At 39.0% G+C, this 20,308-nt stretch overlaps 2 protein-coding genes across 5 annotated transcripts in view; one reads left to right on the forward strand and one right to left on the reverse strand.

The window, feature by feature from the left end:
* The window catches only part of LOC108698296 (astrotactin-2-like), a 1,031,088-nt gene that overhangs the window by 774,602 nt on the left and 236,178 nt on the right, over window positions 1–20,308 (forward strand). The window lies entirely within an intron of this gene.
* On the reverse strand, window positions 6,818–15,901 carry trim32.L (tripartite motif containing 32 L homeolog). Of its 3 annotated transcripts, none has more exons than XM_018229683.2 (2): window positions 15,830–15,901; window positions 6,818–9,716 (listed from the first exon to the last, which is right to left on the reverse strand). In XM_018229683.2, the coding sequence occupies exon 2, from the start codon at window positions 9,708–9,710 to the stop codon at window positions 7,761–7,763; it is 1,950 nt and encodes a 649-aa protein (XP_018085172.1). In that variant the 5' UTR covers window positions 9,711–9,716; window positions 15,830–15,901; the 3' UTR covers window positions 6,818–7,760. The 3 variants fall into 3 exon arrangements, with proteins under 3 accessions (XP_018085172.1, XP_018085173.1, XP_041428462.1); XM_018229684.2 differs by lacking the exon at window positions 15,830–15,901 and adding an exon at window positions 15,723–15,815; XM_041572528.1 differs by lacking the exon at window positions 15,830–15,901 and adding an exon at window positions 15,436–15,682.

A 20,308-nucleotide genomic window follows, 5' to 3' on the forward strand; every position in this document is an offset into this window, starting at 1 on the left:
CAACTAATGGGTTAATCTTCCTTATCTTGGAATGGACAGGCTTACTAAGTGACTAATTACAGAAGGCTTAAGAACCCCTCCCAGCCTCCAGTATGCTGATCTTGTTTAATGACCCAAGGGTGGGAGCTTGGGCTGCCATGGAGGAACTCCAGGAAAAGAGAATTACGATAATTATGATAGGAATTCTCCATTTTCCTGGGTTCCCTCATGGCAGCAACTAATGGGAATTAAAAAGCTCATAGGGAGGGAATGAGAACAAACAACAATGAAAGGAAACATGACACCATCTGCGATTAGATACATTTACTGATGAGAACCTAGGTAAAGAACTTGCAGAAGCATACACGACAGTATCTGTAGAGTTGACCTCTAACTTGTAGTGTCTTACGAAAGTTCTGGCTGATCTCCAACTGGCTGTCCTGCAGATAATGTCAGTAGGAACATTCCTCTCCGCTGCTGAGGAAGTGGCCACTGCCCTAACTGAATGTGCTGTGATGCCCATAGGAATCTACCTCTTCTGCTCAATATAGGCTCTTTTGATTACTGAAAGCGGCCATCTTGCTAATGTATCTTTTGTAGCAGTATGACCCTTTGTTATCCCAGCTGGGATCACAAAAAGACTCTGATTTTCTTCAAGAAGCTGATCCCTCCAGATACATCCTTAAGCTTCTCACTGGATCTAGAAGGTGAATAGAATCTGAACCCTTGCTCTCCAGATTTGATAATGCTGGCAAGACAATCTCCCTGTTGAGATAAAACCACCTTAGGAAGTACTGAAAGAAGTGGTCTCAGAATAGCTTTTCTTGCATCACAAACTGTTAATGGAGGGCTAGCTGACAAACCAAATAAATCCGAAACTTGCCGAGGCTAGAGTTATGAGGAAAGCTGTTTTGAAAGCCTAAAAGTAGTCGTAAACTTGTTCTAGAGGCTCAAACGGGGCTTCTGATAGCAACTGCAGTACTAAAGGCAGACACCAAGGACAGCTATTTGGAGGTCTTAAGGACAACCTGTTTCTGACAGATGGTTTCTTTTCCATCTTGTTCCATGCATTTCTTTGACCTTCTCAAAGATTGGAAAGAAATTAGATTTCTTAGGCCTAGACATGAACAACTTCTTGAAAGTAGAGGCTTCCTCCTTCTCTTCTTCACAATTCAATGTTTCCCTAATGGCCCTTACCAAAGGGTCAACCATCTTGAAGTTGAATAAATGTGTAGAATCTTCCTCTGATTCTGCTTCAGACAGGATTAAAGGTTCATCAGTCTCAGACTTTGAGTCTTCCTCACTCCCTTGCTCCTCCTGAGACATCATTCTAGGTCTTTTCCTAGGTTTAGAAGACGAGGAAGCTTGAATGACCGTAAGCATGCCTTCTGTGACAGCTTTTTTGATCATTCCCAGTACATCTAATGATTCTGTGGAAGTCTCTCCAGCTACCTCAGTGAGACAATTGTGGCAAAGATATTTTCCACTTAAAGCCATGTTAGGGCAAGCTCTACATCTGGGTATAGCCGTGTCTACCTCCCTTGCAGCTGAGGGTTCCTTAGGGGTCCCCTGATCTCCATGATGAGAGAAACCAAATTTAAAAAATAAAAAAAAATCTCATCTAGAACCTGAGCGATGTGAATCGGGGGCAGTTGGGGAATTCTCCATTGAAATGGATGATCGTGAATGCTGATTAAAAAAAAAAAACTTAATGAAGAGAACCGTCAGACACAACAAACTGATGCTAGGGAGCCTCTGGTACCTACATGGGATAGTCAGAACAGACACCAGACAGCCAGGAGCAGCCAGGAAGCTCCCAACCCGAACTACTACCTTAGAGAGCCTTTTAAACTGAGTTTGGCACCAACCATCTGAGCGTATTGGAACGCACATCCGGCAAACAGACTCTGCATCAGCTTGCCCCACCGTTGAATGAACACCTAATGTCTCCCCCCTGCTGCTGAATGAAAGTGAAGGGGGGGGGGCAGACCCTCTGACAGGCAGAGTGCCGAGCGAATACCTTCTGCAGAGGCTTCACCAAGGTGGAACTGGCCAACCATGACCCAGGTGAGAGCAAAAGAAAAAGCCAATCCAAACCAGCAGACAGGAGAAAAAAAGACAGTGTACAGGGTGCTGGGAGGGGTTCTTAAAGGAATTGTTCAATGTAAAAATAAAAACTGGGTAAATAGATAGACTGTGCAAAATAAAAAATGTATCTAATATAGTTAGTAAGCCAAATATGTAATGTATAAAGGCTGGAGTGACTGGATGTGTAATATAACATAACACTTCTTCTTGCTTTTCAGCTCTCTTGGTTTCCACTCACTGGTTATCCTGGTTACCAGGCAGCAACCAATCAGAGACTTGAGGGGGGCCACATGGGTCATATCTGTTGCTTTTGAATCTGAGCTGAATGCTGAGGATCAACAGTAAACTCACTGAACAGTTATGACCCATGTGACCCCCCTTCAAGTCGCTGACTAGCTCCGAGTTATAGAGCTGAAAAGCAGGAAATAGTGTTCTGGCTATTATGTTAGACATCCAGTCATTCCAGCTTTTATACATTACATTTTTGGCTAACTAACTATATTAGAAACATTTTTTATTTTGCACAACCTATTTATTTACACAGTTTTTATTTTCACACTGAACTGTTCCTTTAAGCCTTCTGTAATTAGTCAATTAGTAAGCCTGTCCATTCCAAGATAGGGAAGATTAACCCATTAGTTGCTGCCATGAGGGAACCCAGGAAACACATTTATCCTCAGGAAAATCTAAAAGGAAATAACTTAAAAACACTCACCCTGGCACTGCAAACCACCTGCATAGATCTCAATTTCAATCAACATAAGATTGATACAATCAAGGAAACTATCTTACCCTTCAGAAGTGCATTAATTTTCTATGAAATTTTCAAAAGTGGTCATTTTGTCTAAAAAGGAAAGAATAAGCAGGTTAACACAGTGTAAGGCGAATAACATAAGTACTTACAGAAAGAATTTATACTCCATTCAAACCATCAGAATGCAAGCAATTAAGTTTTTTAATCAATCTTTCTTTCCTTTGTAATAGTAGCTTTGACAAGTTAGCTCCTATTTGTGGTTTACATACAACCTCCAGCACTTTCCATTTTAACTGCAACTAGTAATGTTTTTAAGCAATAAAATGTCGGGGAACGGATGTGTTTGTTCCTGATTTCAAGTTGCAGATATCGGCCCTATGTTCTTTTACACGTTCTTTTACAGGACGTGCTACTTGTCAAATGTATACCAACTGCCATGGGCATTTTAATAAATACATCATACCCGCAGTTTTGTAAGTTGCATAAGATCTCAAATCCAGTTTTTTCCAATTTGTAGGATGATTCACTACTCCCCCTTTAATTACCAAGGAACAGAATATGCAACTAAAAATGTGCCTCTCTTAGGCCTATAATGAAACTTTCCTTTCCGAAATTCTGCTGAACATAATTTATCTCTTAGGGGGTTATTTATCAAAGTTCGATTTTATCTCAAAATTTTCTGTTACAATCTCCCATCAAATCTGCTCCGGTTTCTTATGCTTATTTATTATCACATTTTCCTGAAAATTTGCTTTGCGGGAAAAAATCAGATTTTCACTTTTTACCCGTAAACTCTGATTTCTTATGCTTTTTTGCCTGAAAACTTTAGGGTATTGCACGAAACCCAGCGCACATCAAAAAATCATTGGGGACTTCTCCCACTGACTTATATACAACCTCGACAGGTCTGATTCAGACTTTTTCATACTCGGGATTTAATAAATTCTGAAAAATTAATTTGTGATTTTAAAAAAAAAAAATCTATCAAATTTTTCGGGATTTTGGCATTTGGAGTTTAGTAAATAACCTCCTTAGTGTCTGTATTCTAGTGTAACAGAACCGAGGAGCATCACTACAATGATGTTTCAACACCTTGTCATGCTGGAGAATTGGCCAAAATCTTTTGATGACCTTCTTAATCTGACTACTTAAATGGAAAAATCTGTTGACAAAAGTAACTCTCCAATCTCGCTTAGGTACAGATTTTTGGGAAAGTATCCATCCCTAGAGATGCAACCTACATCCTTAGCTGTTTTTAGTAGATGGTTAGTTTTATAGCCCTTCTCTTTAAATCTTCTAGTGAGCCGACCAGCAGCTTCCCAATATTTATCATCAGAGGCGATTCTCCTTGCTCTTAAAAACTGCCTCTTAGGGCTGAAATGCATCTATGGTTATGAAAGCTAGAAGCGTGTAACAGACAATACATTTCTGTTACAATACCTCCTCCCTCCAGAGTAAGCTTCACATCAAGGAAGCTAAGTGTATCTTTTGAAATTTCTGCGGTAAACTTCACAGTGGGGTGTTTCTTATTTGCTTTCTGTACCATTTCTAAAAAGACTGACACGTCACCATTCCGAAATGTTGTCCACGTAGCGAAGGTAAAGAGATATGTAATCTCTATAGTCACCATTCAGGAAAAATTCCTTTTCCAAACTGTGGACAAACAAATGAGGGGGCAACCGCTGCCCTACCTTTGGACTGCCAATAATACTTGCCTTCAAACCTGAAGTAATTCCGTTTCAATACCAGTGTCAGTCAAGTAGAAAATATTCTATGTTATGTGACAAGTTGGTTTCAAACAAGCATTCTTCAATACATTTAATCCCCTTATCTTGGGGTATTGGAGTGTACAGGCTTACAATGTCTATATTGCATAGTCCCCAAGGCTTTCAAGGTGGACAGGGTATGTAAAAGTTCATTTGTATCTCTAAGACAACAGGGAATCTGTCACACCAACGGTTGTAAAAAGTAATACAAAAATTTGGATAAAGGTTCTAAAACAGATCCTACCCCTGAGACTATAGGACAGAGGATGGATAAGAGTTTTGTGAAACTCCTTAATGTCTAGTGTAATTAAACCATTCTGGTAAGCCTCTGTGACAATGTACTCAATCTCTTTCTGAATCTCAAACACTGGATCCTTACAAATTGCTTGTAATGCCCAGGTGTAGTAATGCCCATGATCACAATGCTACAAATACAATGCTATCAACAAAAACACAATTTTTGCAACAAGTAATCTAGTACCTACTGATCTTTTTGTTTTTCCTACATTCCTCAGCAGGCAATCACACTCAATCACGTATATTACTGCTGTTTTCTACAGTTTATAAAACTATTAATGGTATATTTCTTGATATTTTGCAAAAGTGTGAAATCCAAGCTTTTTTGAATTTACTTACAACTTTTACTGTGCCCACATTTAAACATTCCTTTTACACATTTCGGCAGCCAAGTTTAAGCAGATGCACAATTTGAGTTAACAAAATGGCTACGCATTAACGTGTCCTTTAAAGAGGGAGCTCTTCTAGCTGTTATTCTAGGAAAGGGACCTACTAAATCCTGTAAATCTGGGGCCGCTAGTAAGAGATCCCAGTTATTTTAATATACTGTAAATCTCCCCACTGATTATTAAATTCTGTAATGAATGTCAAAACTGTATTTTCTTCTTTTTACTTTGTTTGTATTTTGGATCAGGGCAACCTGATTCTTTTGCTCTTACATAACCTCTGTTAACTACTTGTTGATCATATCCTCGATTGGTCAATCTCTGTGATAATTCATTGGCCTGAACCTCAAAATTGACATCTTGCGTGCAGTTTCTACGAAGTCACAGAAATTGACCAATGGGGATGCCCTTTATGAGCGACAGTGGGTGATGAATTACAACATGTAGCAAACACTTAAAAGTTAACTTGCATTGTGTTAAACTTTAAAGGGGTTATTCGCCATAAGGCTAGTGACACACACTAAGTTTCGGGGGAATTAAGTCGCAACAAAACGCCTTTTCTTCGGCGAGTAATCTCCCTGAAAAGCCTTTCCGCCGGGTAGATTCTAAATCCCCAGCAGGATGGCACTCAGAGCACTTCGTTTTCCGAACTCGCCCGATGAAGAAGCGACTAAATCTACCCGAATCTTAGCGAGATTCTGAAACAATTTGCAATTGATGTTCTTTTTTTTATTATTATTATTATTTGTGGTTGTCTGGTTGCAAATTACCATAGAAACCATGCATTGAATTGAATAAGAGACTGGAATATAAATAGGAGAGGGTCCTAATAGAAAGACGAGTAAAAAAATATGTAGCCTTACAGAGCATTATTTTTTAGTTGTGGTCAGTGACCCGCATTTGAAAGCTGGAAAGAGTCAGAAGAAAGCGCAAATAATACAAAAACTATAAAAATAATTCTTAGAATTAGCCATTCTATAATATACAGTACACAGACTATAAATATCACAATATAAGACTGATTAGTAATTAAAACATATAATTATTATGGCAGCACAGAAACCAGTGCAACTAGCTTTGGAATGTAATAATCAGCCTTGTAGCATGAGTTTATATTACAGGACAACCTCATCTTCTGCTTGATAATTTGTGACGACCCCTAAGCTTAGCTTCTCAACAGCTGCTCAGAGCCCACTGAGCATGCGAGTGTTGTAGACACTTTCCAAGATGGTGACAAGTTTGAACTCCTGGATGATTGCTGCTATTGAGAAGCTGAAACGTTAGACTGTTGCAATAAGTTCAGTCTATAAAATATGGCATTTTTAGCCATTTTAGGGTTTAGTTCTCCTTTAATGTAGTTCACAATGGACATTTAACCATATGCCTCATTTTTTTCTAAAGGCGTGAAGTGTCTTCCTTCATCTGTTCAGCCAGTTGACTGCATGTGTGAAATCAGTGTACAACTTTCACATACTATTGACTACTTCATACTCATTTATTTATTAAGTAACATTCATTTGAACCTTTTAAAAAAAAAAACAAATGCATTCAGGCTGATGATTGCTTTATTTAATACAGCATCAGAATAGATCTTAAATGTGGAAAATTGCAGATATAGTCAATCACTAAAAGGTCTAAATTGAAAATAGAACATATTGATTTAATACTCCACCCACAAAATCAAGTAACTACAGTTTCATATATACATTTAATTGTAATCGAGTAGACTAGGAGAACGTTTGTGTGATCTTTTATCTCTAATCTTAGAGGTGTCTACAACTATGGGAGCAGGGTTAATGGCACCAGCTTTATTTTCTCTCTCTGTATATGTCTGTAATAAGACAGAAGCAAGTAGCAAGAAATAAATGACAGGAGCAGGGACTTAAAGCTTTTCCATCTCACTTCTCATGACATGACTGCAAATCATTTCCCTTCTGCAATTCTAGGGCAGAACAGATGGTGAAAACTTCATTTCAATTGATGTGTCTATTAAGAAACCTACACTTTAAAGTAATTGTTTGTTAGAAGCAGAAATACATCTCTCTCCTGTAATGCTGTGCATATCATGCTTTGTTTTCTTCATTTTTTTGTGTTCTTTACTAAGTATTTAATCACTTTGCCAGGTATTGCTAAACATGCATAAATAATTAATGCTGTCTGATTTGTTTTTTAACTGCTAAGATAGTTCTGATATACATTGTCACAGTAAACAAAACGGCTATATATTCGTCTTGATTGAGACTTAATTTTAAAGAAAATTCACATCCAACATGGTTACATAAGACAAGGGCAGGTACAATAGAAACAAGGCGAGTTACATATACTAATGTTGTATATTAAGTGCTATAGGTTTACTGGTGTGTAAGCTAGCACTTGCACAGTTTTAACATTACTTCAAGGTTTCCAAAGTCCACAGAGAGCTGTACAGGGACCATCTATTTGTTTTACAAGCCTGAGTGGTATCTAGGAATTCTAAAAACTGGGTTTCACCTAAGGGGTAGAATACCTGCGTACATTATAACTGTATATTTTAATACAGTGATCCCAACAATCCAGCACCAACAACTGTCCCTTAGGAGTGACAGAAACTCCCACTGGACAAGTCAGGCCCTCCCTAATCAAGATACTGTAGCCTCCACTTTTAGGAAAATGAAGTATCTCTTTGCGACCACTGTCTGCAACTATCAAATCTCCACGAGCTCCAACACACATTCCTGCAATGCAACGAAAGTCTTCATTTTCAGAAAAGAAGTGGCTGATCTGCCTCCCTAGTTGTCCATCAGACCCTACAGAGCCAATAGAGAAGCCACCCTCTAGATGATGCTCAAATTGACGGTTTTCCAGGTTAAGGCCAAGTCCTTGGGTAAAATATACAGTCCCTTCGTGGTCACAAGTGACAAACTTGGGACGCACAGCATTGCAGAGCCGATTGTACTTCACGACTCCCAAGCTACGATCTACAGTTAGGCACCAAAGTTTCCCTCCTTCAACATCAGTTACCACAAACTGACCCGAGGGCATAGCTGCAATTCCCCAAGGCTTGCTGAGCTGACTTCTGTGGCATGCTATACAATGTCCCTCCATTGTATACACCTTCACTGAGTTATCATAATTGTCTGTCACTCCTATAAGCCCATGGCAGTTCATTGTTACAGATAATGGAATGAGATTGGGCAAATCTGCCCCAAGGAAGCTCAGCACAAAAGTGTCAATGCCAGAAGGGCTTCGCCTAATTTCTCTCAAGAAGCCTTTTCTGTTAAAGACTTGGATCCTGCAGTTGCCTCTGTCAGCCACTAACACTTCCCCTAGTGCAGTAACATGAAGACTCACTGGAAGGTTAAACATGCCAGGCATGTTTCCTTTTGAGCCCATCTTCCTTAGGAAATGACACTGCTGCAAGTTGCATGTTGCTTCAGAAAGTTTGGTAAGAGGAGGAGATGGGCATGACTGCATGCTGCTTATCTCCTCTGACTGCATCTCTATCTCTTTATATGAAACTGTTCCAAATGTAGTAACTTCGGGAAGAGGTTCCTGCATATTCACAATGTAAGGCTTCTTGACAACTTGGCCAACCTGTATTGGACCAGCATGTCCTACTTTGAGAAACTCAGGATCCTGCAAAGTCAGCTCTGATGGCAAGTCAGCTGCAATTTCAGTCTCAGCTTCCTCTTCTAGAGAGTCTTCCAAAAGAGCTGTATCTGACTGCTTTATTTTTAGCAAAATATAATCACACCTAGAAACCACCTGCACCTCGGTTATATTTAGTAGATAAGCTTGGTCATCAAGCATCTGGCTGTTTAGTTTTTCAACCTCTGACAAGGATGACGTGAACAGTTTTCGTGAGCGGGCTAACTCTTCCTGCACTCGACATTCTTCTTTGCTGTAATCTAGTAAAACTGACTTGTATTTGCACTTAACCTGAGCAGTAAGAGCCTCCAATATGGCTTTTCTTTTCTGCAGATCCTGCATGCCCTGTCTGAGCTTAGCAAGCCTTTCTTCTAACGATTTTCTGCGTTCATTCGCAGCATCATGTAGTGAAAGTACAATATGGTTTAGTGGTGTGTGATCTGCCTCTTTGCAGGAACTGCATAGTGAAACAACGCAGGTCTTACAGAAGTACCGTGGTAGCTTTCGCTTACAGGATTTGCACATCAGTCCAGAAACAGCCTGACCCAACTCACTAGTGTTAATGATCTTTAGCACAGTCAAGTTATCAGCTAAGTGGGCTAAGCTGGTGACACGTGTTACCCGACTGCAAAATGGGCAACGCACTCCATTTATGTTACTGGCTAACAGCTTTTCCAGGCACTGTATGCATGTGGTATGACCACAATGCAAGAGCTTTGGTCTCAGCAGTTCTTCAGTGTATGTTTCCATACATATGGGACACTCAAGCACCTCCCGCAGGGCATCCATGTTCAAAACTGAGGCAGCAGCCATAGTTTTCTGTAAGAGTAAAAAAGAGACAGAATTAGGGCTTTATATGGTAAAAAATGTTTGTCTATGATCACTTTTTACAAATGCTGTCAGCTGTTTATAAAAAATGAAAGACCAAATACAAATTAGGATCTCCATACCTACAAAAAATCATTAAAACATGAAATAAACCCAATAGAAATGTCTTGCCTCCAATAAGGATGAATGGTATCTTAGTTGGGATCAAGTACAAGCTACTGTTTTATTAATAGAGAGAAAAGGGAAGTCAGTTTTAACATTTTGAATTATTGGATTAAAATGGAGTCTATGGTAGATGGCCTTCCCCTAATTTGAAGCTTTTTGTATAATGGGTTTCCGGATAACGGATCCCATACTTGTACAACAAAATTGTAGAAAATGTGCTGACTAGGCTATCAGTTTTCATATCTAAATAGTTACAGTGTAAAACTTTTTTTTGGTAGAGAAAATTACATTTTCCTTAGTGTTTTGTTGTCATTTTGTATCAAGCACACAAGATTTTGCCTTATTAATATTGATATACGGTGCATTGCTCCAAGTCTACCAGGCTTTTCCATTGAGTGAGATGAATTATAGCCTCCCAAATGCTTCTTACTGGGACCCCAGGGCCTGAGTTGTTAATAGGCTGAATCCAGATGTAGTATAACAGGTGCTAGGAAAATGAGAGCTCAGGTACTGTATGTAGCGATAATCAGAAAACAGTAGCAAAGTATCAGTTGAAAACAAACCCAAATTCGGCCAGGGGTTGAGAACCAGAATCACAGAAAACATTATTTATGAAAGAAGATAGTGAAAGGAATTTTGAAGTTAGTGAAAGGTTCCTTATTTATCCAAGAGTTGCTCAAATAGCAAGAGTAACTGAATAAATGCTGCACTTGTTTTAGAACTCTGAATTTATCTTTATAGTTATAAAAAAGAAAAATATATACACATTTATAAGAGTAGAAATAAACACCATTCCTCCAGTTACCCAAGAGGAATGATAACTTGGCAGTTGCAGTTTGTTTACGATTTATCACTCCACACACACCAAGGCAAACCTTATTAAGGAGAGCCTGAGAGGGCAGCCAAATCTTTGCTAATCTCACACTTCAATGCTTTTAGCGCTAACCAGCAGTTCTGTGTGATAGGAGTCATTTACCTACATCATTTATAAGTCGAAATGAGAAAGGTCTATCGGCAGCTAAATAATTCCCTTCCTCTAACAAATAGATTGTATGTTTAGCATCAAGCTTTGGAAATGACAAACACGACAAACAGCAACCAAAAACCGGGTGTTAAAATCTTTTGAGCTACTGTATGTAGCTGGGTGGATTGTTATTGAACCATTCAAATAGTTGCGCATCACTGAGCCAAGACCCTTTGTCTTAGCTTATTATTTTACAGAAAATGGTGCACAGAGTTAAGTAGAACTGGGAGTGGAGAAGTACTATGCATGAATAGCATTCTACTTTGCAGAACTGACAACAGGGCAAGAGAAAGTCTACTGGTTGGTGCAGAAAGGGATTTGTATATGTTTCAAACGTGTGTGTAAATTTCTAGTAAATATAAAATTAATTTCTAAAGTTAATTGAGTTGTTCACCCTTAAATAAACTTTAAAGAGATACTGTCATGGGAAAACGTTTTTTTTCAAAACGCATCAGTTAATAGTGCTACACCAGCAGACTTCTGCATTGAAATCCAATTCTCAAAAGAGCAAACAGATTTTTTTTATATTCAATTTTGAAATCTGACATGGGGCTAGACATATTGTCATATTGTCCCAGCTGCCCCCAGTCATGTGACTTGTGCCTGAACTTTAGGATGGAACTACTTTCTGGCAGGCTGTTATCTCTCCTACTAAATATAACTGAATCAGTCTCAGTGGGACTTGGCTTTTACTATTGAGTGTTGTTCTTAGATCTACCAGGGAGCTGTTATCTTGAGTTAGGGAGCTGCTATCTGGTTACCTTCCCATTGTTCTTTGGTTAGGCTGCAGTACAGCAGTAAAGAGTGACTGCAATTTATCAGATCACAAAACTCACATGACTGGGGGCAGCTGGGAAAATGACTAATTGTCTAGCTAGCCCCATGTCATATTTCAAAATTGAATATAAAAAAAATCTGTTTGCTCATTTGAAAAATGGTGGAGAATTCTGCTGGAGCAGCACTAATAACTGAAAAACATGTTTTCCCATGACAGTATCCCTTTAAGTATGATGTAGAACGTGATATTCTGAGACAATTTGCAATTGGTTTTTCAATTTTTATTTTGTTTTTTTAAGTAATTTAGCTTTCTATTCACCAGCTCTGCATTGATTTGCATAAGAAACTGGAATATGAATAGGAGATGACGTGAATAGAAAGAAGAGCAATAAAAAGTAGCATTAATAATAAGAACATTAGTTTTTTAGATGGGGTCAGTGGAACGAGTCAGAAAAAGAAGGAAAAGGAACAACGCCATCTCATGTCTGTCCTGTGGTCCAAAATTTGCATCTTATAGGCTTGGGATAATAAACGTACAAAAAAGGGATAGGTTAATGCACATGCCCTGCCCCCTATGTTATTAGTAAGTTAGTATCTGTGCAGGTGCATATATTTAAAAAAAAATTGCTAATCCACCACACCATGTCAAAGTAAAACCCATATGGTGGTTCTAACTATTTTTCAGATGTTGGCACCTTTTGGTAAGGTTGCATTTGTTTGTAAAAAGGTGTTACTACACCAAAGCATTGGTCTCATGTAGAGATCCTTTAATACTATAGCTGTTATATGGGAGAGATCCCCAAGACTAACACACATTATTTAAGGTATAAAAAAAGGTGTGGGGGTGCAGCAACCAAATAGAAATTATTAAAAACTAAAGTAATGTACAGAAATAAACATGGGGGCCTGCAGGAAGAATGGAGAAAGGTCCATGTATTTGTAGCACTCCCCCTAGGGATGCACCGAATCCAGGATTCGATTCGGGATTCAGCCAGGATTCGGCAGAATCCTTCTGCTCGGCCGTACCAAATCCTAATTTGCATATGCAAATTAAGGGCGGGATAGGAATCTAGTGACTTTTTGTCACAAAAAAAGGAAGTAAAAAATGTTTTCCCCTTCCCACCCCTAATTTGCATATGCATTTTAGGATTCGGATTCGGCCGAATATTTTGTGAAGGATTTGGGGGTTTGGCCGAACCCAAAATAGTGGATTTGGTGCATCCCTAACTCCCACACTGTCCATTGAAAGACGATGGTCTTATGCCTTTAAAAACTGTTGTTGGGTGTTCTGTGGTCTCTTATTTTACCAATAAAAAAGAAACCAGGGAATGTACAATGGAAAATCCCCTGATTTGCATATTTGTATTAAATTGAGTAAGATCAGTCACACTTTCATTGTGCATTAATTATATTTTACCTAGCATTAGAAATGCTTCCACAACCACCATTGTGTAATCTTGGGATGGTAAAGAAAGAAAAATAACAAAAGTAACACTGAAGTCACATTTTTTTTTTTTACCAGAATAAACTCTAAAGCAGTATGTTGCTTACTATGTATAAATAAACAAAACGATTTAGGCGCAGTATGTTGCTTACTATGTATAAATAAGCAAAACGATTTAGGCATCCACTGTCTACATTTTTTTACTTGTAAGACCTTATTCATACACAGTTTGTGTATGTACTTCTCCGAAAGCACTTCTGCAACTAAATTAAACATGGTTAATACATTTCTTTCAACTGTAAATGTGTACTTATAGTCTGAAACATTCAATATATATTAAAAAAAAAATTAAAGGTGTAAACATTCTGTTGTAGCAACACAACGTGTGGATAAATTTTGCTTTAAGTTAAAATATTGTAACATTAGTTGATGCTCTATTCCCATATAATGGTAGGAGGTAAAATCTGCTGGTACTTTATGATGAATCTACTGACATTTAGGTTGCTTTTGGCAGTTTCTATGTAAGAGTAACGACAATGCAAATATTTATTCGGTTCATATTAATGACTGTCTCGTTGGGGAGACTGAGACACTGTTTTACACCTAAGATCATGCAGACAATATTATTGGTCTTCAAACTGATTGATTTCATCTGCTGCTTGGGTATTATTGATGCCGTGTTCCATAATGGAGAAATGTCCTAAAATAATATGTCTAGTTCTGGATTCTTGATCACACAAAAATACAATCATAAGCTGGAAAGTCTGGAAGAAAGTCAGAGATCCTATCGTTTAAAGAATAAAGACTATGAGCATTTTAAAAGAAAAACAGCATTCAAGTAACAGCAAATATTCCAAACTGGTTGTTTAAAGTTGTAGTCCACAATATTTCTAAATTATAGAGATGGCATGCGGATAGTGCTGATAGCAATCTGTAAAGTGGATTTTGGAGCAAAATTATCTTGGAATTCCCAATGTACACTGCAGTGAAGTACCAACAGAGTCACAAAGGGTTAAAATTACCAACTAAAATTCTGTTGTACACGGTGGCCTTTAAATATAGGGTCAGTTTCATAAGGAGCCAGCCATTCAAACTGCTGGGATGAATCCCACAGATATTTGGAGAAAATATACAAACTCCTTTAGAAGAAGAATAAATGTAAATAAGATTGGTCTGTAACAACACAGTAGTATATTCAGTCACTGTCTTAATTTAAAATTAAAATCAAATTCACTGTTAAATAACTAAAATTAAAGTGAATAAATGCACTATGTTGAACAATATCACAAAACTGTGCCTCTGTATTGTCAGCATTATTCAAATGAAAGTCAGCCTGTAGCACACACAGTGCTATCTGTCTGCTATATAAGGGTCAAAAATCTGCCTTGCTCCCATCAATGGTACTGATAAAATTTATGTGCCCATTCATTTCTATAATCACATCGACATTTGATGCACATCTGGTTGTCTTAGTCATAGCCATATAAAGATATGGTTAAATGTGCATTTATTGTTCCCGACTAGCTCAGTAATTTTATGTTATCCAAATCAGACATGCATAAGGATATTTATGCAGCACTGCATAAAGATTCCTAATTTGCGCTTGAGGCCACATTTCTTTTATTCTAAGTGGCCTTGCATTATGTAACAGCAGTCCTGTTTTTAGATTGTAAGCTGTTTGGGCAGGGCCTTCTTTGCTGCATATAGTTATTCAGCTGAGAGGCCTCTGGATATAAAAGTGTAAAACAGATTCAGGACTTATTATCCAGAATGCTCGGAACTGGGGTTTTCTGGATAAGGGTTTTAATTGTAATTTGGATCAATATACCTTAAGTCTACTAAAAATGATTTAAGCATTAAACCCAATAGGATTGTTTTGTTACCAGTATGGATTTATGCATCTTAATTACCATCAAGTAAAATGTACAGTACTATTCAAGTCAAGTCAAGTGGATTTTATTGTCATTTCAGCCATATACAGTAAATAAAGTACATAGTAGAAACGAAATGACGTTCCTCCAGAACCCCCCGGTACTATTATATTATTACAGAGACAATGGAAATAATTATTTAAGAAAGTTGAATTATTTGCTTAAAATTGACTATATGGCAGATACAGGTATGGGATCCCTTATCTGTAATCCTGGTATACAGAAAGCGCTGATTTATGGGAAGCCCTGATCTTCTACAGTACATTTTAAGAATGTGTTTTTTCCAGAAAAGGTGGCAACCCTAGTAGTGATCCAAATTACAGAAAACCCAGGTCTAAAGCATTGTGTATAATAGATCCTTTACATTACCGTATATATTTCTGCAGTTGAGGGGGCACAGCTGTCAAAACAATGTAATGCGATAAAATCGCAGTCTTCATAATGGCAGTATTTTCAAAGCAAATGTCCAGACATCATTTGCAGGGTGTTTTGACTGTCAGATAGCGTTCATCAATAGGGGAAATTTTTTGATAAAGATCTATTTTACAAATGAATATAAAAATATACATTATGCACGAATATGATTTAATAAGAGCCAGCGACACATTCGCAACCCCGTCGCGGGTAAAATGACAATTTAGTTCTTAAAACTATACCGTAATACTGCGGCACGCCCCACCCCTCAGAGCAAGCTAGTAGTATTAGGGCACTACTCCCCTCCCCCAGCACTTTACGTTTGCTGGGCACAGCGTCCGTATCTTACCTGCTGTCTGCTGGCAATCCGATATGGCGGGTCAAAGTTCAGACGTCACTTCCGCACAGCCAAACAGCATGCTGGGGGTTGTAGTGTTTTTCCGCGTGGCCGGGAGACATTCGTATCAGCCCACTCCACTCCATATGAACAGTGCCTACTAGGTTTGCGAAATCTATTAAGCAATTTCTGAAAGTGAAAGGAGTAGGAATAGGTTTGCCACCTTTTCTGGAAAAAAATACCGGCCTTCATATATATTTAACATTTTTCCTTATAAATAACATTGGGATCAACCATCTTTTTTACCCAGGTGGACTGGCAACCCTAAGTAGGAATGAAGTGCAAAGCTAGGGGCTGTATGCTGTATCCATTTTATAAAAGTCTGAATGTTGATAATTTTTTTCTCTGTGGAAATAGATTCTCAGGAGTAAAAAAATAGCTTTCGCATGCGATAAATAGCAGCCCGCAGGAAGTTGTTTGCAGGATTGTATATCTTGATCCTACAGTATAGTTTGCAAAAATGCTGTTTTTGTCTGACAAGATTCAAAGCAGGATTGTTTCTGCATGGTATTGCTGGCACCCGAACTATATTTTCCAGTCCAGTCTGTAAACGTTACAACATGCCATTGATATTAATAAAGAATAATAAAAGGAAGAAATATAGTTAGTTGGGGGGGGGGGGTGCAGCAAAAGTGGCAAAGCTGTTATAACTGCAGTTAGTCAAGGCTAGGGTTGCCACCTTTTCTGGAGAAAAATACCGGTCTTCCTATATATTAACCTTTTTTCCCAATTAATAACATTGGGATCAGGCGTTATTTTTACCGGCAAGGCCGGTTTAATACTGGCCAGGTGGCAACCCTAACTCAGGGCTCCAGTTACATACCTTGGTGCAGCTCCTCCAGGAGGCAATTAAAAGCAACACACTAGACCACATTTTCTGTCTGGACATAATCACAGAGAAGTGCTAACTGAAGAACTGCCACACAGAGACATTTGTGATTATTAGGGTCAAGGCACACAGGCAGATTCAGGGGCGACTAATCTTCCCGAACTGCCTCCCCTGACTTCCCACCAGCTAAAATGTAAATCGCCGACGGCATGGCACTCGGCGTGATTCATTTTCTGAAGTCACCCGAAGTTGCCTCACGAGGAAACTTCAAGCGACTTCGTAAAGGAATCGTGCCAAGAATATATAATAGGCTGTGTAGCTTTTAGCATTATGGACTAAACTTCGATTTTACCTCATCGGCTCGCTCCAGGAGTGTGTGTTTGTTTTTTCTGGTTGTGAATGAGAAGCTGGAGTTAACAACTACATGGTCCGACTATCGAATGAAGACGTTGCTTTCTGTGTCCACATCCGAAAGTCCTGTCGCGTTGGATGTAATGTAGTTGTTATCTCCGAGTTTTCATTCAGTCCAATTATATCTTCACACGTGAGACTCCATCCGATTTGTCACTTGCGTCTTGTCTGCGGGCATCGAACCAACGAAAAACGCTTGTGGAGCTCTACCCTAAATACCTTACTTGCCAAACTAAATCACTCAGGGACAGATGTATCAGACTCTGAGATTAGGCTTCACCACTACTACTACTTCTACTTTTTTGTAGTGGGTAAAAGTTAAGAGTTCACTATTTGATAAATATGCTTCTAAAATATGCTGCTAAAAAAGGAATGAATGGAGAGTGGGAGCTCTAATCTCACATTTTGATAAATCTGCAAATTAGTGTATGTGCAGTTTAAGAACCAGAACATTTTCGAAGGTCCATTTCATATCCTAAAAACACATATAAGCAGGACTGGCTTCCATTTTGCCTGTGGGAAGAATTGCTGTTAACTATGAATTTTGAGCAAAGTGTTGAATATGACAGAAGTGTGGGTATGCCTCATAAACATAATACTGGATTCCACAAAACAGAATGTAGCTTCTTTTAACCATTCCATCAAGCAGGCCTAGATGCTCCTACCTCTTCATATGTTCATAATTTCTCATTCCTGTCTATTAATCTGATCCTTTTATGTTCTGTCCTCACTACGTATTACCCTGGGGTAGTGTGTGTGTAGCTTGACATGCAGTTTAACTCCTTCCTTAATTAATCCACTGAGACCAGATTAGAAAGCTTTAGTTTTATTAACAAGGGGATGGTGTAAAACTAGGGAAGACAGAAAATGACAGTGCTGTACAATACATCACAATATAGAAAATACATAAACACTGCGTTGCATATGTTAAACTAAAGGCCTAGATACCTGGGCAGGAATACATAGCAGTGCCATGAGGTTACTGCATATATAACTCTATAAAACTTGTATAGAAATACAAAACAAATAAATAATGATCTGGCCTTATAGATCATGATTGGGATATAAGTAATACCTACCAACGATGCTACCACAAGGCTGGATGGGGTAGGATTACTGTGGATAGTGATTAGTGATGGGTGATTCTATTCGTGTCAGGCTCCTTTGGAGACTTAAGTAGGAAGAGCAGTTAAAACTGCTGTTAGTGCACAGCTCGCAGGATTTGACACGATGAGACGAGTGCAAGTTGCAAAAAGCGTGGTCGGATATCAGGCAGAGGGTCAATAGGCAGGCAGCAAGTAATACGTAGTCAGGGACAGGCCGAGGTCAGAGGCAGGCAGAAGATAGTCGTATCGATAATCAGGCAGAGGGTCGGTAGGCAGGCAGAAGAGAATCGAAGTCCAAAGTCAGGCCGAGGAAAACAAGAAAAGCAAATCCAAGAGTAATCAGGAGACACAGGAACGAGTACAAGCAAGGGAAATCACCAAGCACTGTTTGCTCTTGCTGACGTCTATTTACAGGGACAAGTTTGGCGCCAAAACGTAACGACACAGCGTCAACGCGCCCGCGTCCATCGCGACGCGCGCGCCTCCGAATGAACGGACGCGCGCCCGCGCAAAGACGCACGCGCGGACGGCAGACGCCGAGAACACGCTGCAGCTACAGGTACCTTACAATTCGCCAGGCGAAAATTTGCGGCGAGTTTGCACAAATAAATTCACAGAGCACCTGCGAAAATTCGCTGGCGAGACGCCCGCACCATTTCGCTAATTTTCCGCGCAAATTCACCCATCACTAATAGTTATGTGCTAGCTGTGAACAGTGTAAAGATGGCAGCTAGATTGATCATTTCCTGGTATTACACAGGGTCATGGTAAGGGTATGGTGGCCTAAGAAGGACATTTTTATAACCGTGCACAAACCATACAAGCAAATCATTAGGTGATGCAACATAAACAATAACAATGCTGGAGGCATAACATCTTACTCAGGTCCTCCAAATGTACTGCATAGTTCTTCCAGTCTTCAACAATAACAAAGGAAGAGTGTGAATGGTGGTGGAGGCATGAGAAAAGTTGTGTGTTAGGAGGCAAATGGCTGAGCTAATGAAGTTCATTGTGTGTTTTATTAGGTTCTCTTAGGGCAGTGATCCCCAACCTCTTGCTCGCTAGCAACATGTTGCTCACGATCCTATGAATGTTGCTTCCAGCTGCCTAAAAGCAAGTGCTTATTTTTGAATTCCTGGCTTGAAGGCAAGCTTTAGTTGCATAAAAACCACATGTACTGCCAAACAGAGCTTCCTGTAGACTGCCAGTCCATATTGGGGCTGCCAGGAACTCTTATATGAATGCAATTGGAACTTTTACATTATCTCCTATACACCTGCTTCTTAAAGGGTTTCTTCAGTTCAGCTTTTTCAGTTCAATTTGTTGGGAAAAACTGTAAAATATAAAGAATGCAAAGTAAATGAAAAAAGTCTTTATTTCTGGTGAACAATCTGAAAACAATTGAACTGGAAAAAGTGTTCTGAAGTAGAACAACCCCTTTAATGATTCATTATAGAATTGTAATTCCTTCTATTTGTAAATTCTAAAGACTGCAAAGTTTACAGTCTTCATTGGGAAAGTTGAATATGAAGTTTATTATAACCTTACGATTCTAGGTGGTTTTGAGTAGACTGGTGGAAATATAAAGGGGTGGTTCACCTTTAAGTTACATTTTAGCATGTTATAGCCAACCTTTTTTGAACCGGTGCCAATTTTTTTTTTTTTTTTTGCAAGGACCGGGTGTGGGGTTGGCAGGATCGGGGGCAGCTGGTCGGGGGAGGGGTCGGCAGCAAGTTTGATTCTGACCTCTTTTTGTAAAGTATTCTACTTCTTCTGTCCATTGGCTCTATATTTACAGATACAAGCTATCTAACATTCAGAATAGCAGCTATAGAGCTATTGTGTTCATAGATGACAAATTGCTTCAGGGGGAACGTTAAACATACAATGGAAGGACAAGGCTTTCTTGTGTCTTATTAATTATATGTATTTGAGAATGGCATTTACTCTGACAAAATCTTCCCTAAAACAGTAGTTTTTCAGGGCAGCATTCCAGTAAGAATTGAAGCCACAGATACTGTTCTGCAAAACCTTTATCTTTCTGCTCACTCTCCTTACTGTGTTTATATGCTGAGGCATGGATCC

Source organism: Xenopus laevis, chromosome 8L (assembly GCF_017654675.1).
Source record: "Xenopus laevis strain J_2021 chromosome 8L, Xenopus_laevis_v10.1, whole genome shotgun sequence".
Classification (NCBI taxonomy): domain Eukaryota; kingdom Metazoa; phylum Chordata; class Amphibia; order Anura; family Pipidae; genus Xenopus; species Xenopus laevis.